Raw genomic sequence first — 23,933 nt, 5'->3', positions numbered from 1 at the left:
GCGCCGCCTTCCCACCGGAGGAAGACACGCTGCGGGCAGCCGGGAGAAGCCGTCGCCCAGCCCTGGACGTCCCCGTGGGAAGGCGCCCACGCTCGCCGTCCCCCGCGGCCCGCGCGCGCCGCTCCCCGCCCTCGGGGCCCGGAGGCCCGGCCTGTGATCGCGTTCCAGCGAGCAGGCGGGCTCCCGGGCCGGCCCGCGGAGGGCGGGCGCCTGTGATGTGCGGCCAGGGAGCGCGCGCGGCGCGTCCCGGGGCGGCCGCCTGTGATCGCCCGCCAAGCGACGAAGGCGGCGGGGGCCGCGGGATGGGAAACAGGGCGTGGTCTGCTGCGGCCCCCGGAGGCTGGCGCGCCCCCCTGCACCAGCCACTGGCCAAATCCAGCGAGGATCCCCCAGAGAGGCCCCCAGCCCCGCGCCACAGGACGGAGCCCCTGGGCTGCTTGTCACGTGAGCCAGAAAAGAGGAAACGGCGGATTCCCACTTCCACCGTCCGCAGGGCCTCTGCCTTATGAGCACGTGTCCAGTTAGGGGAAGACCTCTCTGGAAGGGTATTTAAGTTCCACGCAGGTGATTATCAGAACAGGTGTGAATAGTTTAGCAAGATAGAAACATCTCCCTCAAATGCTTCCCTAGGCAGTCTCAAAGCAGACAAAAGCCTCACATGAACACCGGTAGTGCAAAGCCACCTGTTCAAATAACTCAAGCAAATAGTGAAAAGCAGCCTTGCAAAGAAGAAAAGAACTCAAAACCAGTGTAAATACTTGAACACAAGTCGAAGGATTAAGCGTCCTTGCAGTAACAGGTAAGGAGCCTGGAGATGTGACTCCCGTCTGTAACACAAACTTGCAGGGATTATTTTTAGAAGCCTGTTTGATTCCATGAGATAGTGAGATAGCAGCTTTTTTAGCCCTGTCAAAATAAAAAATATAGGAGAAAAATCTAGTCAGCTCTACTCCGGTGAACATTTATGTTTGGAAATCCTGATTTCAGGTAATGCGTGAGCAGATAGGATTCTGTTCATGAAAACAGCCAGGCACTGGACTGGGGAGGCTGTGTCTCTGGTTGTTGTGACTGCCTACTTACATCCCAAGAAAACAAAAACTTGATTTCCTCAGCATTAATTTTGAGTATTTTTCAAGTGTTATTTTTACATTTGTTTCCTGGCGGAAGAGAAAAGCGGGGGAGGAAGTGAGAACCCAGCAGAGAAAGGAGCCAAGAGGAACTTGACTAGGGGGAGCAGGTGGGAGATGAAAGGCCGGTGGCAGAGTTGGGAGGGGAGGACCCAGGTGGCAGTGTGGGAACTGAGCCCGTTGATGCAAAGGGGATGTGAGACCACCCTTAGACCAGAGCAAGAGGCCTGTGCCCTGAGCCTCACACTTCAGAGGACCCCAGTCTACCCCTCTGCCGACCCAGCCAGTCCCTATGGGGTGAAGCGTCTGAGAGCCAAGGGGCCACATCTACCCAGAGCCCATTCCTTCAGGCGTGCTCGTTTGGCCAAGTGTGGTCCTCAGATCAGCAGTATCAGCTTCACCTGGATGCTGGTTAGCGATGCAGGCTCTCAGCCCTGCCCTCTGACCCTTAGCCCATTAACAAGAGTCTGCATTTTAACAAGATCCCCAGCTGGATTATAGGTACCGTAAAGATCCAGAAGCACTGACCTAGACCCTATAGGTACCCAGGATCCCGGAATGGGCTGCCCAAATGGCCCAGCCCACAGCAAGAACCCGCACGGGCCTGTTGCCTGAGTCTCTCCTGCCAAGGGCGATTGCACCAGGCCACACTGACACCACAGGCGTGAGTAGTCCTGGGCATGGGAGGTCCCACTTGCGAGTGTAGAGAGGTGGACGGAACTTGCCTGTGCCGTCTGGGGTGTCTTTACTTGTGTAAATGAGATCCTTTTAGGTGTGAGCTGAGGACATGGGCCCGCTCTCCCCACACCTCTGCGTTTCAGCAAGAACTCTGAGAATCCAAGAACTCTAAATTCGAATCAGGCCTTTCAGGTAGTTCGGAAGGATTATCAGGATGGGAGGATAACACCTATTTTATTGAACACTTCGTGAGTGTGATTTATAGCTTTTCATACTGAGACATGTGATCTGCAGGTCTCCATTTGTGCTCTTGCTCTGGGCCAGAAATACTAGGGATGGGCCCGGCTGCTGGTAGATACTGCCTGCACTAAAGCAGAGGGAAAGGAACAGAGACAGAACTGGCGTAACTCAGCACACTCAACACACAAATGCACTGCCTCCAATCAGCTGTCTAAAAGTTACAGCTACCACTGAATTTTTTGATGTTGAGATGTAGATGATAGTTTTTTGCCTGAAATAAGGATCAATCTGTTCAACAAGTACTCAGTATGAAAGCCATTCATTCTTTCCACCAACACTGATTATTCTTCTGCTGTGCCATGTCCGGAAGCCGTGTTTAGCCAGGCCTGAGTGAGAGAGACCTGGCTGCCCTCAGAAACTGCCTTGGTCCCTGAAGTAGGCTGGCCGTCTCCTCTTCTTCAACTTCCTTCTCCCCAGAATGATGAACTCCAAGTCACAGGCTGGAAGATCCTTTAACCAGTTCTGATCCAGAGTGGATTTGAGTGTTATTTTGGCCTAATAGGTGAGACTGGTGGGTAGGTGGTACTCAAGATTTGTCTATCTGGCTGCACAGATTGAAGCCAAGTTCAATTGCCTGTGTGTTATCCAGGACATTGGAAATTTTCTTACTGTGATTCAATATTATTGTGCAACCCGGTTGTTGAAATATCTTTACTGAAGTTTCTGTCATGTTTACTGAGGAGGAATTCTTCCCTTCAAGATGAGTCAAAACACCCACTCTCCCAAATTATGCATGGTATCTTCTATTAGAGAGAAAGCAAAATGGCAAACTCAGAGTTAAAGTGTTAGTGACTTAATGTTTTACACCTTCATAAGATTACAGGATCTTAGTTTTAAAAGGACCTCAAGGAAAGAGCACAAGTTGAATCACCAATGATGGCCTTTGAATCTTCAGTGAGGAACATTGTGTAGAGGATTTTCCCCTGGGCTCCTTAAAGCACAATACATGGTTGGCTACCTGGTCTACCTACTCCTAGCACTGATGAAATCATTATACTGATATATTTGTCAGATAGGAATGACTACTGTTGACTCCAGTATAGAACTGATTCTCAAAAAGACTATCCATCTCCATCCTAAAGACTAACAGTCAGGAAATCCTTTAAGCTGGAGTCATGTTCTAACTAGAGGGAGAGGGTAGAAAGATGAGAAAGTAAAAACAGGAACTAAAAGCTACCTATCTACAGACAGCTAACCTGTTCTCCTCTGAGGACTGGACATGTTGAGGTCCAGCCGTGGACATCAGAGCTGGGCTGGCTTGTTGATACAGTCTACCCACCAGTCCTCACCTCCAGCTGCTTAAGAAAGACCTGAGAGTCCAAATTCCACCCAAACGAGTAATTGTCTCAGGTTCCCAATTGTCATCGGCATTTTCACCCCCACACATGTAAATCAGAAGCTGGATCATTGTTACAATGTGGAAAAACACCAAGTTGCTCAGGGAAATTTGCCTAACCTTCCTCTTTGCCTTAAGACTGATTTTAGGTGCCTCCCCCAGAAGACATGTGGCAGCATATCTAGACTCATTGTGTAATTTCAAAGCCAAAATTTCAGTAAAAACTAGATCTGACATAGGGTAGAACATTATCGTGGCTGTTTGGGAAGTTGCATTGACAATGTAGGATGTCTTCATCACTGTTAACTTGGTTTTCTTAGCTCTTTCACAGTGATATTTATGTATTTATAACAAATTTTTTTCCAAAATTTGAGAAATGAATGATTATATGTCCTAAAAGTGTCCTCACAGCGTGGGGAAGCTCGTCAATAATTATATAATAACTTTGTATGGTGACAGATGTTCATTAGATTTATGACAGTGATTTGGACTGTGTAGAAATATGGAATCACTATGTTGTGTAACAGGAGCTAACATAGTGCTGTAGGTCAGTTATACAAAAGCAAACAAACTCAGTCATTAAAAAAGAGATCAGAACTGTGGTTACCAGAAGCCAGGGGTGGAGAGGTGGGGCTGGAGATAGATGAAGGTAGTCAGTCAGTCACACAGAACAAACTTCCAGTTAGAAATAAGTACTAAGGATGTAATGTACAACATGGTACGTGCAATTAACACTGCTGTGTGCTATGTATGGAGGTTTTTAATAGTAAATCTTAAAAGTTCTCATCACAGGGGAAAATGTATTTTTTTTATAGTCTTTAATTTTGTATCTGAGATGATGGATGTTTATGTAATGTATCGTGATAATCATTTCATGATGTACGTAAGTCAAATCATTATGGCGTACACCTTAAACTTATATAGTGCTGTATATAGCCTATAACTCTGTAAAACTGAAAGGAAAAAATAATTTTAAAAAAAAGTACAGCAGGGAGGAGAGAGAAAATTATAAAAAGTGGACCCAAGGACTCAAAAAGTTATTAGATGATACAACATTGTAAAATGATTATAAATCAATAAAAAATATTTTTTAAAAAGTTATTAGAAAACTTTCAAGTGTGTCTAGAATAACTTGAGTATGTGAATTTACTTTTACAACTGTAAGTTTTATGAGACTAAATACTGACCAAGTATTTCTGAGGAAAATCTGACATCTGAATTGACCTGCTGTAAGTGTAAAATACATACCGGAGTTTAAAGACATAGGATTTTTCTAAATGTAAAATATCCCATTAATAATTTTAATATCATTACATATTGAAATGATGATATTTGGTACATGTTGGGTTAAAGGAAATATAATATGAAAAAAATTTTTAAGTGTCATTCAAAATTATTTTTAAATGCAGTCTTAATAAGTCCAGTATTCATATGGCCTATATTTTTAATGGGAATACATGGGAATTTTCAAACTGGCCAGATATTGCTAAAGAAAAGGGACACTGGAAAGGCATGCAGACCATGACAAAACTTTTCTGAAGAGTCATGCAACTTAGGAGTTAATGGGAGTATCTGATGTCAAGATATTGAAGCTAGGAGCTTCTGTGTGGATAGATGAGATATTGTTCATAACTAAAATACAAACTCCTCACTTCATCCTAACTGAAAGGAAGCACTGTGACTTCTCTTTACATATTTTCTGAACTTTAAGATTAACCCATGTTCATTGTAGGTAATTTGGAGAATTCAGAAAACCTATGAAAATAAAAATCAGTGATAATCAAACCAGTCAGAGATAACTATTGTTAACTTTTGATTATTTAATTTTAAAGTTATCAAAGATATGTGTGCTTTACAAAGTGTTAAAAATTTAGATAATTTTTCTTACTTAATATTATAAAATGAGTATTTACCCTGTATCATTAAAGTATCTTTGCCAAGAATATTTTATTGGCTGTTTAATATTTTACTGCGTGAGTGTACCAAATTTGGACTTTCTGGAAGTTAGCTTATTTCCATTTTTGATATAAGTAAAATAGCAGCAAATATCTTTGAATGTATTTTTTGTTGTTGCTGGAATTTATAAATATATCCTTTGGATGGTTTCCTAGAAGAGAAATTTTTGAGCCAAAATATTGAAACATTTCAAGGACCTTGACTTGTGTTACCATGTGACACTTTAGAAAGTGTGTACAATTCACATTTCTACCAGCTTGTCTGAAAGAGCTTAGTTGGCTGTTTCCATGCCAACAGCGGACATTGCCTGTTTTAATCCCTGTGAATTGGAGAACACATTGTATCTTCATTACTTTCACTGTGTTTGCCATAAAACAAGAAGGGCAAAACTGGAAAATTTGGTGTAAGAAGTCTGCAAATTGCAATAGAACTTTAAAGTGACCAGAGGTATGAAATCAGACATCCCTGTTTCTCAGCATTATCTCACATTGCCAAGGTGAACTTTCTTGAAAATGGCTTCCCACTTGGAGGAAAGGGATTCTAGAATCATTAACCTTCTCCCGTGTGCTTGCGTGTTGGCTCGGTCCCTACATATACAAGTAGCATCAAAAGAACAATGATGCTTCCTTGTAAAGTCCACTAGTGGCAGAGTCGCATCAGTTACACCAGGTCTTTAAGAAAACTAATGAAAAGTAGCTGGTTTATTGTCATCAAAAAAAGGCATAGCGGAATAAACTTAATCGGCACAACTCCAGGTAGAAAGATCTATGTGTCATGGGAAAAAAGAGAGCCTTCTAGAGAAAATGAATTTACACTGGAACACACACTCTGTGGGAGTCTGCAGCGCTTCTGCTGAGCAGCAATGAGCAGCGATTTGTTTCAGCTTCCCGTGGGGGCCCCGGGCATCACTCCTCACTGCAGCTCTGCCGTTGGCTGACCCCCCCACCCTGCCCTGCTCAGAGCACAGGGCGCCCCACAGGGGCCACTCCCTCTAACAACAGTGGAGTGAAAGGCACAGTCCTGGGAATGTGGCTCATGGGTGATTCTGCACTTGGCATTATTATAGCCTTAAAAAAAAAAAATCCCCTAATGCCGTATCCTGCTTCTGTGAGCAGTAGTTTGTCAGCAGAAGCATCTCAACTCCACCTGCCCCACTGCGAGGCTGTGCACATTTCGGAGCTTTCACCCCAATCTAGACTCGGGGAGCTGTGCTAATGATACTCACAAAACCAGGCCTTGTCTGGTGACTTTTATGGGCCACATAGTCAACCCTTGCTCATCTGACTGTTGATTCTTCTCTCTGTGTTTGAGCTGTGAGAAGTTTTTCTCTAACTTTTTATCTTGGAAAAAATTTTAATGTACAGAAAAGTTGCAGTAATAGTACGTTGAATTGTGCAATCATTCCTCTAGGTTCACTCACTTAACATTTTTTCCTACATTTGCTCTCTCCTGATGAACAGATACACATATGGTTTCGGATCCAGGATCACATATGTAATGAAAATTATTATGTGTATATGGTACATATTATACATGTTACAATGTACATATCTATCACATGTTATAACATTTAATATATTATATAACACATATACAATCATTTTTTTGCTGAACCTTTTGAGAGTCAGTGCAGACATAATTCTTTACCACTAAATATGTCAGCATTCACAGACATTCTGTTACATAACCATGGTATAATGAATAAATTCAGGAAATTTAACATCGGTACAACTTTATTATCTAATATACAGTTGTTACGTTTTACCAGTTGTCTCAGTACTGTCCTTATTGCATTTTTTTACATCCAGGATCACACAATGAATTCCATTGTTATGTCTTTTCAGTTTCCATTTAATCTGAAACACTTTCTCAACCTTTGTCACTGACATTTTTAAAGCATGCAGACCAGTTTTATAGAAGTTTCTCGATTTGGGTTTGTCTGATTGTTGATTTGTTTTAGGCTTTGCTTTTTTTCTTCTTTTGGGGGGCAGGGCAAGAATACCGTAGAAATAATATTGTCATTACCTCACACACCAGGAGGAAAGGGTGTCAGCTGCTCCATTATTGGTAATGTTAAATCTGCTAACTTGGTTAGGGTGGTGTTTGCCAGATTTTTGCACTTTAAAGAAACAATTCTTCCCTTAAAAAGCAATCTGGGAAGATACTTCCAGCCTATGAAAATCCCCTATTTCCCCCCACCTTCCAGACATCCACCCTATACTCATTTACCAGCCAATATTGAATTTTGTCTGAATTGCTTATGACAGTGCTGCCATATGATACTTTTTGTCAATCTTTCTACATTTGTCAGTCAACATTCTACTGCAGGAAAGAGCTTTCCTTTCCTTCTATCATATATCTTATTAGAATCAGTATAAACTCATGGATTTTTTAAAAAATTCATTGTTATAAGAAGTAATATTTTAAAATCCTCAATCCTCTGTTGACTGTTCCTTTCTTACAACACTTCTAATGTGGGAAAAACTCTGTCTCAGAGACTCATTTTAATTTTTGTCTAGGTAGTCTGCAAAATTTAACTTTAAAAATGTTTTTCATGTAATGTCCTCCAAAATTGAATATGATTAGCTTTTGTATCAAACACTGTTTTGGAATACCCAAAGCTTCCACCTGTTGGGATGGATAATTGTGAGTTGGCTTGTTTTACAAGCAGGGGTGTGGAGTGAAAGGGTGAAACTAGTCAGAACTGCCCAGTCTAAGCTTTCTGTAAAACATCCTGAGTGTATCCGTCTTTTTTTTTTTTTTTTTCAATGCAAGTCTTGATCTTAGTTCCTCTTGAAAAATCATACAACCCCAATGTTGACCCCCAAGGCAAGTCAGATGGGCCTGGAGTGTAGACGAAGGTCTCACAGGGCTGGGCATCTTATTCCTTCCATTAATGTGATTTTTTTAGCTCTAAATTCAAAGAAACATTTCTCTCAGATTTTCAACCATACACTGCTGTTTTAGTTTTTTTTAAAAATGAGCTGAATTTCCTTAGAACATTAGATGTAAAAAGCAAAAGTTCAGTTAATCCATATTCTGTTTTTTTTTTTTTTTTAATCAATAGCTTACACATAAAACCTGGTGTCCTCAGAGGAGGTTTTAAAGTGGCCTGATGTGTTTCCAGGTAACTTCTTCAATATCAAGACCACGCTGTTGATTAAGAATCTAGTGTAAACATATGCACAGTATTGTTTTTAGACTTAAAAACTTCTACCATTGAGCAGAATTTAATTATTTTTAACTTTTTAATGCTATTAAAAATATTGCTAATATATAATGGGGTCTTTTGAAAGCCTATATGGTCTAATTTTAAATATAAATATCATGGCAACAGTAAAGGGGACACTGTTGATTGAGAGCTAATCACATACCTGGCAGTGGTTCTCAGCTGTCTGCAGTTAAGTATCAGTTTTATTTAATTATTTAAAATTTTCAGCCCACTGCAAACTAACAAATGATTCTACTGTGCATGGATTGTGTGCAGCTCAACCACATGCGCCTCACCATGAAAGTTCACGCTCAGACTGGTCTCCGGCCCGTTCGGGATTCCGCCCATCCTGAGTCTGGATGTCAGAGCACTGTCAGATGGCTACGCATTTCTAGCTTTCTTGAAATTTCTGTATTATATCTATGTAAGGCTGAATCACTCTGCTGTACACCAAGAACACTGTAAATCAAATATACTTCAATAAAAAATGTATTTTATTAAAAAAAAAAAAACTGGCACTAGTCCACAGACCAAACTGTGAGTGTCACTGTCATGTTTAATTTTTGCAACAGCCCTCTGAGAAACGTATCACCCCCACCTCAGCTTTACAAAGGAACTGAAGCAGTGTGCTTCCAACCTTAAGAGCCCACGATTAGCAGGTGGCAGAACTCGAGTCCAAACCCAGCCGGCCAGGGCCCGGAGAAGCCAGTGTTTGGCCCCGGAAGGCTGACTCCAGAGCTGGGGCTCCTCCCTCCCTGTGTGCTCGCTTCATTTTCTCTCTCTGTGAAAGAAGAACAGTTTGGTTTAGGCCGCCAGGTGAGGACCTCCTCAAATACACCTTCCACAGTCTACAAACCTACCTTCATCCACACCTGTCTTGCGCTCCTCTCCTGGGGATTAAGAATCACCAAGGTCGGTGCATCCATACTTTGTTTCATTGGATGCACTTTGTCCATCAGTCATTCCGACCAAAGCCAGTGTGCAAGGGCAGGAAATGTACTCATTTTCCAGATGAAGAAGCTGCGATTCAAAGAGGTTGAGACACCTACGCAAGCATGCGACTAAGGCTGTGTGGCTGTAGGGTGACCACAGCCCGTTCTGTCAGGGGTGGTGCCAGCTTATTGCCCTGGCTGGTTATCACTGTTCCTTCTCTCTCAAGTGTCTCACTTTAGATAACTCATTCTTTGGGCACCCACCTTGCTATCAAGCGGTAAAGATAGAACTGGCATGCGGAGATGTGTGATGGACTCCAAAGCCAGGCCTATTATCCCAGGCTACCCCTTAACATTACAAAATTATAACGTTTAGAAGGAAGGTTTGTTCTCAGTCATCACTTATTCATTCAGCAAACGTTTACTGAGCACCTCCTTTGTGACAGACACTGTGCTGGAAGATGCAATGAAAGAGTGAACAGTTCACAGTTCTTTAGACACTCCTGGTATAGTGAGAAAACAGACCAGCTATGAATACTCATAGGGAAGGCTACATAATTTATAGGGCCCAGTGCAAAATGGAAAAAACAGGGTCTCTTGTTTAAAAATTAACTGTTTCAAGATGTGACATGTAAAAGGCTTAGAACAATGCCTGGTCATAGTAAGCACGACGGCTGTTTCCATAATTACCATCTTGCAAATTAGGGGTTCAAGATATATATTTTTTAAGTTGGTGAAAAGAAATAGAACAAAGGTAACCAGCTGAAAAAACAAAACGAATGTAGGGAAGAGGAGGTGTTTAGTTTAAATGAGCAACAGCCTCCTCGTTCTTGGACAGTCAGTAGAGATCTAGACTGGATTGTAGACTTGAAATCCTGCTGAGAGCCGATCGCATCACACACACAGACAGTAACTGGTAACCATGTGAGGTGATGGATGTTTATTGCGATAATCGCATACTAAATAATCGTGTTGTGTACTTTAAATCATATGAAACCTAAATACAATTTTTGTCAATCGTAACTTCAATAAAGCTGGAAAATTTTTGAAAATAAAATTGTTAAGTTGGAAGTTAAAAAAAAAGACATTAACCCAAATATGGTTCAGTTTAACAAATGACAGGTGGTTCCAGGTATTAATGGAAAAACTAGAAGAGGTGAAAACTAGGCTGACTCTAGAGAATGAGGGACCTGCCCACATGGACCTTCTCTTTTTTAGACCACAGGTATTGAGGACACTCACTTAATCAGACATTTTGAACTAAACACCAGTCACCAAGTTTCCCATCACAGTACATCCTAGTCATCCAGCTCTGGAGCTGTGACACACACCATGGGGGGCACGGAGACGTGCTGCCCAGACCTCCCTTCAAGGATCCATTGCTCCAGCTGCTGGGAGTGGTGCCAGTGGGCAGTTTTAAGCCACCAGCCCCTCGGGGGCCGCCTACATGCAATGACTGACCAAAGTGGAGGTACAGAGGCCTGGCCCTCGGACAGGTCAGGACACCCCTGAGGGGCCATCTTCACTCTGGAGCCCTGATGGAGTCACCTAAGGTTGTCTGGCCAGCGTTGGACCTTGACTTTTCCCTCTGCCTGTCCTATCTCTCCCCTCTTGGTTCCACAGGTGTTGATCCCAAGGGCACCCCTGGTAAAAATCCCAACGCTAAATTCCACCCAAGTCTGTATCTCAGAGACCCAAAAATGCAACATGTATCAAAAAGACTCCAGTACTCGGGGAGGATATTTATTTGAAAATTGCTGGCTATACACATAATAAGTTTAAAATCCAAAAACAGAATACAAAATGATGGAAACAGGGATGTGTGTGAGTGGTTACCCTCCGGTTTAAAATCTTCAATTTGATACGGATTTAAATGCATATGCCACAAGTTTTGTGGCAATTAATCCATAAATACTGCAGTTTTTGAGGAAACCCATACGTTATTTTTTAATCTATACTTGTGTGATGATGTAGTCTGTACTTTTTTTATGGAGAATTTCCTTTAGTGACAGATGCTTATTCAATTTTCAATAAATGAACTTTGGAGAATTAGGTCATTTGGTGACTAAATTGGGTTGATCATAAACATGGCTCTTAGGATTTTTTGTTTTTAATTTGAACTTTCTCAGTTTTTTTTATTCCAAGTGAAAGATATCTTTCTTTTTAATCAAATGTAAGTTCACCCATTGCCTGAACTACATAAGTGAAATTACAAGAAGCTTTTTCTTGAGATGTGGTGTCCTAAATGTCAACTTTCTAAGTCGAGATGTGTCTTGAAAACACTCCAAAACAGAATCAGTTGTGGATAGTAACTTACACATTCAGGTGGTAAATCTAACACACTTCAGGGCAGTAAAGTTCTGAACAGAATTAAACTTTTCAGAATTAGATATCAAACAAGTACTCAGGTTTGAGGAGAAGGGCTTCTAATGTTTCTGGTCAAACTTTCGTTAAGAAAAACAGATTTTCATCAGTCAAACTTAATCAACCAATTAACAGTTAAAACCAAATTGTCACAATACTTAGTAAGTCTAAATCACTGCCTCATGGAATTGACTTGTTTCTTCACAAGACACTAACCATTTGTGGTGTTATCAAAAGCATTTAGCATTAAACTGATTTATTTGTATCTCTTTCCTACTAATAGAGATTGAAAAGTTACGAGGGTGGAAGGAAATGTTGGAAGTGATGAGTATTTTTATGGCATAGATTGTGAGGCTGATTTCATGAGTATATACTTATCTCCAAACTCATCTAGTTATATTCCATGAAATACTGTACAAGCTTTTGGTACATCAATCACAACTCAATAAAGGGATTTTTTTAAAAAATCAGAACCATTTGGAGAGAGGAAATAGGATTTATTTTATTCTAGAAAATACAGACATCGATGTCTCTTGTACCAAGAAATTCAAATGAGGCCACTCGCTGAGCCATAAGACAGCCCTTGAACAGTACCATATTTTTAAAACTTAGCAGAAATAACTCCCTGCACGCAGATGATTCACTTTTGGATGACTGAGCCACTGAATGTGAATCTGATTCTAAAATAAAAGCAAGGCTGAGAAGTTTTTTTTCTTAGTTCACTCCATTGTGAAGTATGACATGCAACAAAGAAGTGTGGAAAGTAACTGGAGAGCCCAACGAACCCATCTAACCACCACCCCAACAGGAGAACATTTCATGCACCTCAGAAGCTACCTTTCTATTTCTCCCAATTACCAACACCTTCCACCTCCCCACAGTGTGAAGCACTCATTTGAACACTAAGGTCTGGCCTTAACCAAGTTTGAACTTTGTACAAATGGAATCATAAATACCCTTTAGGGGTCAGGCTTAAGTCTGCGATTCACCTGCGCTGCTGGTGTTTAACTGCTTTCACTGCAGTGGGATGTTCTATTACATTACAGTCCGTTTTCCTTCCATGGTTGATGAGCATTTCGATTATGCCCACCTTGGGGCTATTAGGAATTAGGTTTCTAGAAACATCCTTGAACACATGTATATGTTTCGAGCAGAATTAATAGATCACAGGGTGTGCAGCTTGAATACATGCTGCCAAACTGTTTTCCAAAGTTTATTTTCCAATATACACTTTTTCATGTGAACAGCAGTGCAGGAGTTTCCACTGCTCCATAGGCGCTCATTTCGTATTCTCAACCTTTTAAATGTTGCTGTTCCACTGGGCTTTTAGTGGTATCTCATTGTAGTTTTAATTTGCATTCCCCTGGTAACTAATGAGACTGAGCTCTTCTCCAGTTATTGGCCATTTGGATATTCGCTTTTGTGAAATGCCTATTTGAATCTCTCATCCATTTCTCTAATTGGGCTTTCTGAGTTTTTCTTAATGAGTTTTAGGAGCTCTTTATGTAGAAATGGTACTGCTGTTCAGACTTCCATCTGCATCAGGACCACGTTTAGGGCTTGTTAAGACACAGACTACTGGTCTCTACCACCAGTGTTTCTGATTCAGTAGATACTGGGTGAGACATAAGAATGCGCATTTCTAACAGGTTCCCAGGTAATGCTGATGCTGTAGCCTAGTGACCACACCCTGAGAACCAACGTCCTATAGGTGTTTTAAATGTAGCAGCAATAGAGATTTCTTACAAGTTTAGGGCAAAGTCACTTTTCAAAAAAACAAAAACTTCAACAATTTTAATACTTGGGTCAAGCCTGGGGCATAAGCTAATACTTTCACTTCTTGGAAGAGGTACAACTGGGCTTACTTCAACAGCAACTGTGTAAATCTATCTGAAGCCCACCTCTCTGCTTGGAGCATCTGGTGCACCCACAGGGCCAAGGGAACTGGCTGATAACAGAAGACATTTTTGGAATTCACTGGCTTTCAACAGCAAGGACATGAGTTAGTTATACCTCAAATAACAAAAATACAGATCTATGGAGACGTCATTTATTTCCATTGAACTTTATTTTATTAAAAAATTCTATAATGACATTAAAACAGAAATAAAGCAGAAACATATTTAACTGCCTTTAACCGCTAAAGACAAGATGAACACATTTTCATTTCAAATATTTCCAGTTTTAACAAACCTCATTATTATCCTTGTAGCCATTTCAGTCATCTGAAATAGGAACCATGACTACCACACAACTTTAAACGTTAACCATATTATTTCTAAACACAAAGAGTCAAACTGCTACTGCACCCAATGTATTTTGGTGGTTTGCTGTGTGTGTGCATTTTAAGGCTTGATTCTATAAAACATCCTTTTCTCTGTTACAGACCAAAAACCCGCTATCAGAAGGCGTATGTATTAACACATGCAATTTGAAGGCAGTTAAACCTCATTGTGAGACGTCACGAAGGTCCACTTAAAACCACGACAGTAAAACCTTAAGTAACTTGAACTCAACACAAAACAGCCACGACCATCGAAAAAAACTAAGGGGCCGTGGTTCAAATAAAGCACAGGAGGCGCGAGGAAGTCTTGTGGTTTGCTGAACTAGTGATTAGAAAGATCTAAACAGAGTCCTATTAGTGGTCAGAAGTAAACTGTCCTGGGCTCATGGAAGTGACTCTTCTTGACGCATCCTGAGAACACGCTGTGTAATCAGTCACCGTCTGCAGTGATTTTCTCTCTTTCTCACCAAGTCAGGAGAGCCTGAGCATGTGATTTAGAAAGGATTTCAATGAATGCTAACCCAAAAGGCAGCAGAGGGTCAACCGTCAGGGAAACAGAAATCCAAATAAAACCACCACGATACAGAGGGCAACTACAGTTAGTGGCTTGGCCTTTTTTGAAATTATCCCCAAGCTGAGTCTGAAACTGTCAACGGTTATCCTGTCAAAGCCATGAAATCTAGAAGACGGTCAATGATCACACGTGTGTTCTTCACTATCAAATCCCCTGGAAGGGCTCCTATTTTAAGAAAGCATTATTTTCTCATCCATCTCTTTTAAACATAATTAAATATTGTCCTCCTGTATTTTAACCGTTTATCTTTCCTGAGGGGGTGGGGAGGGGCAGCTCTTGCTACTATAATGCCACGTAAACTACAGTGTATTTTTTGTTTTTTCTGTATTGTTTTAACCAGGCCTTTGGCAGGGAATAGTGTCCTAGTTATGTTCAAGAAAGTAGTGAGAGATAATGGCAGCTTCACACAGTCTTCAAGTAAATAGAATCCCTGATATAATTGGAAAGGAATATGTGACTTAAGGGGCAGTAAAAAACATCTTTGACAACGCTGTCTTACACCTTAGAAAGTAAACTTTGGCTCTAGAGTCTTTAAGGCACAAAACCTGGTAAGATTTTACTGGTGGCCTGCACCTGTGATGTAGATAACGGAAAAAAAAAAAAAAGTAGAACATATAAATAAAAGTAATAAATCATTTTGTTAGAGTATGAAATCATTCAGTGAAGTTGGAGGAAAAAAATTCAAATAACTGAACATCTTGTATGTGTAAATATTTGTTGCTTGTGTAAAAAAAAAAAAAGTAAAATGCAGTTTACACAGTGCAAAAACTATTGGGAAAAAAATGCCTTTGGAACAGACTTGACATCATGGTAGAATCACAGTGCTGTCTCAAAAATTGTTAAGGCTGAGGGCTGTCCATTGGAGGTGTTCATAACCACAGGGCCATTGTGAGTAATATCTGGATAATTCCTTTTGAAGTACACCTGGGGGGGGAAAACACAGAGGTATAAAAACATGTTTAAAAGTTACAAAGTCCTCCTCCCTAAGGCAATGCACTTCTATGTCCACTTCTTCATGTGACGCGAATGATTATCTCTAGGGGAGGCACAATTAAAAAACCAGGGATGTATTTGTTCCACGGAGGAGGGAGCCCCACTAAAACCTCAGTGGGGCTGGGCTTCATGGCAAACAACCTGTAGCTCCACTTCAGTTCTGATCATCCTGATTCACAGATGTTTTATCACTACATTAAAATGATAAGCAAAATCATCTCACAGACTCAAAACCTGGAGATAAATTAAAAACAGGGTGACAAAGAGGCTGGGAAATCGGGTGTCTGCACGAAGGTTTCTCATTTTCACACACAAGATGAGCACAATGGATGTGGATGTTAATATCAGATTGTAACCCCTGTATTTTATAAACTGACTGACAAGCATTCAAACGCTGGCGTATATGTATGAAACATCCTGGCGTTTAATTTGTGCAGCAGAGCAGTTATAGGGCCTACAGAAATGTGATCTGTGGATACTGGGTCACAAGAATGAAAAGAGAATCAAAAGCTTTAACAATGACTCAACCAAGCAACTTCTCTAAAATGTAAGATGATACCAAATAATAGGACAGTCCTTTGCCAAGCCTTTGAGTTCCTGAATTCTACCAATTTCTAGCTGAACTGGAAGAGATATAGGTTTTCTGATAAATGTATAATCAGAATATAAAGGAAATGAAATGCTGTCAAGTTTCTCTGTTCCACAATCGTCAGTTTTTAGTAGCTGTATCGTATCTCGGTTCCCTGACAGATACGCAGAACAAAATGAAATAATGTCAAGACTTGTGAGCTCTTATCTCTAAATGTGTTTGGGTGAAAAAGGACTTCAAATGTAATTTTTTTTCCCCCAAAGAAAAATGTGAAAAGTTTTGTTTGAGTCTTTAAAACAGAAAATGTACCATCTATCTGAGGCTGACTGATGTCATGAGCTGGGTCGATTAGTCATATGATTCTGGGTCTATTTTATAAAACCTGGCTCCAAATACATTCGGGGGTGCTGTCAACAAAGTTATCATGGGAGATAATGGACTTCACATATGAAACAGAAAAGCGCTGGGACACCTACTTTCATATTAAGTGATTTTTTTTTCTCTTGTTTGTATACTTGCTACCTCCAAAATAGCACTATATATGAAATGCTATATATAAAAATGTTAATTAAGGAGAAAAATAAATTCTCCAAGAATGCTCGGACCCCAATGTGAAATATGAGGCTATTTCCATTATAATGCAAGGATTTAAAAAAATAAGGTCTTTAGTTGGGAGGGAGGGTGGAGCGAATTGCATATCATCTCCTTCCTCCGTTTTTTTAAGCTAGCCATACTTTGTATGGCTATGTATTTAAGAACTCTCTTGGTGAAACTAAAAACTGCCAAAAGAACAAAAGTAAATATATTTCACTTTCTACTTCTTGACAGCCCTCGCAAAATTAGCTGGTTCCTTTCCTAACAGCCCTTCTCAATGTAATTTTTACAAAGAAAATGTTATATTATTAGCAACTTTTCATCAAAATGGTCTTTGCTTCATGGTCTGAAATACCTGAAACTGAATAGTAAAAATGAGCTTCCTGTGTATGAAATCCTTGATTTGACCTGTCTCTTTCCCATCTGTTGCCATGGTGTAGACCACAATGGCTGACAGCGGAAGTCAGAGAAGGCATCCTTGTCACAGCACGGGTTATGAAGGGAGTTGTGACGACTGAACACTTGTCAGCAGAGTCCTCATGGATGGGCTGAGCCTGGGATGGAGAGGCCCTGTCTCACCTCTCTCTCCTGGGACCACTGCTGATCCTGGAAAAATCACTTAAGCTCTCTCCGCAGGGGCTGCCTCATTTGTGAAAGGAGACAATGACTGACCTCATAGGAACTAATTGACGGCTACAAACTGCAGGTTGAAAACACGCTGAGCTAAGTGCTGGGTGTGATTATGTTGCTGCTCAGAGACGTGGCCCCTTAGTCCACGGACAGTAGCAGCATCACCGGCTTGAAGGATGAAAACAAAACACTGGGAGGCCCTTTTGTGAACCTTCTGATTTTATCTTTACAGAAGCCCAGAGTCGAAGTTGAGAGTGAACGTGATTAACTTGGGAGGCAGAAAGGCAGTGAAAAGGTTATTAACACTTTCTAACCTCTGACTTTGAGGAGTTACTGTCTGTCCCTTCTGTCTCAGTTTCTCCATCTGAGGGATAATAATGCCAGCTCAGAATGGGTGTGAGGATTAAAAGACACAGAACCAGAAAGGAGCAAACTCAGGGCAAGCGGTACATGAGAGCAGTGAGTGCGGGGCTTCGCGGCCCTCTCCCCCTCCTTCTCTTGGGTTTGGTTCATTGAGGTTCCTCCAATGTAGGTTGAAACTGAGCTGTGTACTTAAACTCCAGCTAGTAAATAAAGCCACCATCATGGAATTAGATCTTATTAAAAGCAAACAGAGAAATAAAAGCTGCATGGATAAAGGCCAGCAATAGATGGTTCAATATATGTAGAATTCAGGCTGAAGACTGTCAGTTCATTCTCACCGAACTGCATGGCCCTATTTCAACCCCAGTAACCCTCAAACTCCTCATCTCTAAAGCAGGTCAAACTTTGGTGTACATGCTGGCAGGTGTATTACCAAGGAGCCCTGGAGAGTTAGAGAGGATTTCTGCTTTTATGTTAGTGGAATAATGAATTTTCCCTCCCCTCAACCTCTCAGAAACCACCCTAAACAACAAGGATATTGGGAAATTAAAAAATAAGCCCCCCCCCCAAATTATTTAAAAATAAGCCCAGTGTTTGTTGAAATCAGGAGTCTTTTGAAATCCTGAATGACAAAATACCTGAATGGGCTGCCTTATGCAACTGGATCCAACGGGCTGTGGCAGGACAGAGAGAGGTACCCAAGGGGAACAGATCTCAGCAATCACGGGAGAGCGCAGTTCCCCAACTAACCGACTTAGAGCAAAAATATAACACACTAGGTAAGAGGAAGGATCACCCAAGAATTTTATAACCAGAAAACTTAAATTAGAAAGCAGGAGGAAAACACTTCATACAGTTGACCTTGAGCAACAAAGGTGTTAGGGATGCTCACCCCCAACGTCGCTGAGAACCCGAGGATAACTTCACAGGCGGCCTCTCATATCCGCAGTTCTGCATCACGGATTCAACCAATGACGGATCATGTGGTACAGCAGCACGTATTTACTGAAAAACGCTCCCATAAGTGCACCGCTGAAGTGCAAACCCTAGTTGTTCAAGGGTGAACTATGTAGTCAGTAAGTAGGGCGTTCTAACTCCAAAGGACCTTCCTTTAAGACGTTATAAAGACTTGTTTTCATATTTCATTTGTAAAGCCACCTACAGTAGTAAGTACATTTAACTCTACATTGAGTCTTGGTATAGACTATCTATCTCTATATACATTTATCTATCCTGAAAGGAGTCTCATGAAATATTTACTATGACTATGAAAGACACATTTGCTACTTTTCTTCTATTCCGCTCTTTTCTATTTCTTAAAACATGCTGGTCGTAACTGACCAAAGGGATTTCACAGTCGCACTAATGAATAATCACAACCCAAAGCTTTAAAAACACTTTAACAGAGGACAAACCATAGCCAACTAAGAGATGGGAAAGTATCATTTAATACAAGTAACTCAAATAATAGAGGTTTAAGTGTTTTCAAAGATGTGAAGATAAACATCAGAAGAAAAACTATTTAAACTACTAAAATGTGGCATTAGAATGGAGAGAAGTATGTTGTCCTGTTTATAGTGGGAAGCCAATAATAAGAAACAAAGTATTCCTAGAGGAAATGAAAGGTACATAAAATGAGTAAAGAAATGCAAATTACAGGACAAAAAAAATCTTTTTTAAAACAACACTAAAAACTTGACAGTATAACATAATCAAACTAACATAAAACATACCTATAATCTCAATGAATGTAAATGGACAAAACTCGTCTATTAAAAAAGACTAAGATTAAATCTCAGTGCTAAACCTACCTACTCACTATTGCAAGAGACACATCTATAAATAACTCGATATTAAAAGACAATGAAAGACACATCAGGCAAATGAAAACACAATGAAAGCAGGGGACTCAATTTCAGTTTTGAACCACCTTGGATTCAGGGCCAGGAACATTAAATAATGAAAGAAGGAACTTTAAAAAAGTAGAAAATATAATTTATACTGATAAAACAAGTTATGAATACATGTGTGCATTGAAAAAAAAATCATGGAAAGAAAAACAAACAAACAAACAAACCCAAACAAAACAAAAACCAACACCAAGAACTACAGTGAAACTTGGAACAATATGAGACTAATTCGCCTCTGTACATCCAAGTGACATCAAATGGACCAAAATAAATAAGGATAGAGAAAATCTAAATAATGCAATTAATTAAATAATCTAATTAAAAATTAAACTCTATAACTTAAAAACAATAGCTTATCTTTTTAAATGCCCAAAGAACATTCACAAAAACTGCATATATATCAGAACACACAAAAAAAATCGACAAATACTGTTTCTTGGTGGAAAGAGTAGACACTATTTTTTGATCACAAGATAATAAAGTCCACACTGAAAAGTAACAGAAAACAAATGAACATTAAAAAAAAAAAATCCCACCCCCAGGAGGTTTTAAAGATCTTGGTCTCAAATAATTCTTGGACTAAAGAGGAACTGAAAACCAAAATTGCAGAATCTAGAAATAAAAGCGGTAACTATGATGAAAGCCGCACTCCAGGACCTACAGGGTACAGCTCGAACAGTATTCAAAGTTCACAGCCTTAAAGTATTCATAAATAAACAAGAAAGAATAAAAACAAATGCATTCAAGAAGAAGCAACAATAAAATAAATGAAAAGAAGGCATTAATAAAGATAAAAGCAGAAAGATAAAAGAGAACACAAGCAGTAAGTGAAATTGAGAGCTCCTCCTTTGGGAAGAAAAAAAACATAAAGCTGTAAGAATTAATTGGAAGGAAAATGAGGATTAGGAGAAAGGAGGATATGGAGAAAGCAAAAGTACTATATAGCCATTAAGAAGAATGAGGTAACTATACACAGTGATATAATCTGAGATATAATATCAACTGAAAACAGCAAGAACAACTATCATTTGTGCTTAAAAACAGGAAGGCCACCTATGCACAGGTTCTTACTGATGCGCAGAACATAACAGAACAGTCAGAGATGGGGCCGGGCTCCACCCTGGGGAAGGAGTGACCACAGGAGCGGCAAGAGTGACTTACTTCTTGTTTATAAAATTTTAAAACCTATTTTAAAAAGTAAAGGTTTAGGATTTTGTAGAGTTAGATGTATCATTTGTTTAAAAACTGATGATTAAAAATGCATTTTAATTACTTAGAATCTCTAGAGCTTCTTAGAAGAATTGTGGGGACACTTGGTTATTACTGGGAGATAAGGGTTCAAGCTACAGCCATTTAAAAAAGGATCCAACTTTTATACTAAAAAATGCTCTGTTCTTCAAAGCACTTAATCAAATGCTCTCTCATCTGCTCCCTGTAATAACAGTGTGAAGACGTAGGGCAGGTGAAAACACGGTGCAGGGCTGTGATCCCTGCACCACATACAGGTGAGGACCCTGAGGCTTAGAGACCTTGGGTGATGTAAGGCCATGAGGCTGCTGGTTACCCCTTCCACAGGTCCTACTTGGACCAGGCTCCTAGATCTAGGATATTGGGGTCCAATAACTTTTGGGTTGTATCTGGTTGATTTCAGGAACAGATAAAATGACATCACTGTTACACACTGGGAACAAACTTCAAAAAGCCTCAGTCAGATCTGCTTCATCACAGAAGACAATGAATGACAGACATGAATCCTTCGTTATGGGATGAAATATATCCCCTCAAATTGTGTATGTTGGAGCTTGAAACTCCCCAGTGCCTCGGAATGTGAGTGTATTTGGAGATAGGGTCTTTAAAGAGGCAGCTAAGTTCAAACAAAGTGATATGGGTGGGCCCTAATCCAATAGGGCCGGTGTCAGTATAGGAGATTAGCGCACCGGCACACACAGGGAAGACCAGGTCAAGAGGCAGAGAGAAGACAGAATCCATAAGCCAAGGAGAGAGGCCTGAGAGGAAACCAACCCCACCAACACCGTAACCTCAGGCTTCCAGCTTCCAAGGCGGCGATGAAACAAATTCCTGTTGTTGAAGCCGCCTCATCTGTGACATTCTGTATGGCAGCCCTAGCAAACGAACGCACCCTTCAGCTTTATGCATCTAAAAAGCACTTTCTCGACTATTTCACGGATCATGTAAAAGGGTCCGTCAAACAGTGATTCATCTCGCCTGCACTAACATTTACAGAAAGGGAACTACACTGTCAAGAAATTGTGACTTTCCCCAGATGTTGACTTTTCTTTTCAAATGCATGAATTCTAACCCGCTGGAATAAAAAGCTCGTTGACATAGGCTAATCCTCCCGGTGTCACAGTTCTTAATGACGCACTGATACCTGATGCTCACAGATTTGAGAAGTTGACACTCTGACAGCTTGTTCTCTTAAGAGGACTGAGTACATGCAGAAATAACGTCAAGAAGATATTTCAGCAGGGATGAGAATCAGGATTATGTATTTCCTTATGTCTTTTTCCGTAGAGATGACCTGAGCCAGAGGTAAGGCTGAAATCCAAGAGTGATGTTCAGCCACCCTGTGAACTTCGAAAAGTAGGTCCTGCCCGGCTGCCACACAAAAGGAGCAGTTCTCAGACTCGACACACAACCCATTACCTAGTGGGGCACTCAGCCTCCCTGTGCAGTCCCCCTCTGTGCTCCCTGGACCAGCTCCGTGACCTTGGGTAAGCCCTTAACCCGATCTCCTCATCCAGGAGGTGTAATAAAAAAGGACCACCATGAGAAGTAAGTGAAATCACACATGTGAGAACTATAAAACATAAATCATAAAGACCTACACAATGCAACTCAGCATTAACATTGTTAAATTAGGTGCAAGATTATTAGGCCAGGAATCACAAGATTTCTCATTCTGTGACCTACACCTGTTATGTATGTGTGTTATCCATGATTTAAAACATTTACTGGAAGAGCAGATTTCTGATTTTGTGTCTCCTGCAAACTATCTAACTAGCACTGGATATATATATGGGATCACATTCCTTCCAAGGAGCCCAGTTTCCTCACCTGTAAAATGAGGGTGCTGAATGCTATCATTGTAATCTATCTGGACCAATTTAGAATTCTATAATTGGTTTCTCATTACTCAATGTTTGATGATATATAATGATAACACATTTCTTAAACGGAGACTTTGATTCATAGGTGAGGATACATGCCTATGATGGGAAATGCCAAAGGTCAAAGAAAAAAGGATTCTGTTAGTGTCCTGGCTATTTTGTGACTAGGTTATACAGGGAATCCCAGATAAATGATGGGGTCTTAGGAGTGAAACTCTAACTGGGAGACACTCTAGTAGGTGAAACCACTCTGAATTTCAGGCTTAAAAAATATAGGGCTCCAAGTGCAGCTTCTGTACATTTGCATGAAAGAAAGAACTTATGAAAAGTTCAGAACAGTCTTCCTTGTCCCTAAACCTATTTCAACTCCAGCTCTGCTGGCTCTTCAGCCAACTCTGTGACCCTGGGCAACTCCCCACCCTATGAAGAGTGGAAGGGTCAGCTCTTCATTTCTAATGGGGAGGAATGAGATGAAACAGTGATGGAGGGAACTTAGGTACATTCTAGACAAATCTCTCATAGAGAGAGAAGCATTCAGACACTGGAACATGTCTTCTTCAAGGCATATTTTAAATATTACATAAGAAATTTTATTCAACTTACAAGTGAAGATCTGGGAAATGCAGAAAAGCATGAAGAAGGAAAAATGCACCTATAATTTAATGTCCAGAGACAAAGTTTTGATGGGAAGCCTCATCCCAGCCCAAGCCATGCATCTCAAGTGCCAAGAATACCAGACCTTCCTTCCCTCCCTCCCTCCTTCCATCAAACCCACTCCCACCTTATTTTAGAAAGAATTACACGTGGCTGCACGACAGTGGCTAAGTCCCTTAAACCAGATCTCAGTTTTCACACCTGCAGGACGAGGTATCACCACCTCACTGTTGTGGGAATGATACCACGTGACCTGAATGCTGTTCCTCCAGCACCTTCTTCACGCCATACCCAGTGCTCAGTGCTT

At 40.6% G+C, this 23,933-nt stretch overlaps 1 protein-coding gene across 2 annotated transcripts in view; it reads right to left on the bottom strand.

Moving 5' to 3' along the window:
* Positions 1-13,953: 13,953 nt before the first annotated feature.
* The window catches only part of ABCC4 (ATP binding cassette subfamily C member 4), a 190,059-nt gene continuing 180,079 nt past the window's right edge, over positions 13,954-23,933 (bottom strand). For both annotated transcript variants that reach the window (XM_032496772.1, XM_032496773.1), the window contains one exon: positions 13,954-15,686. In XM_032496772.1, coding sequence (XP_032352663.1) covers positions 15,579-15,686 — 108 coding nt within the window. In that variant the 3' untranslated portion in view covers positions 13,954-15,578. The remainder of the gene's footprint in view (positions 15,687-23,933) is intronic.

Source organism: Camelus ferus, chromosome 14, assembly GCF_009834535.1.
Source record: "Camelus ferus isolate YT-003-E chromosome 14, BCGSAC_Cfer_1.0, whole genome shotgun sequence".
NCBI lineage: Eukaryota > Metazoa > Chordata > Mammalia > Artiodactyla > Camelidae > Camelus > Camelus ferus.
This window is presented reverse-complemented; position numbering and strand designations above follow the sequence as displayed.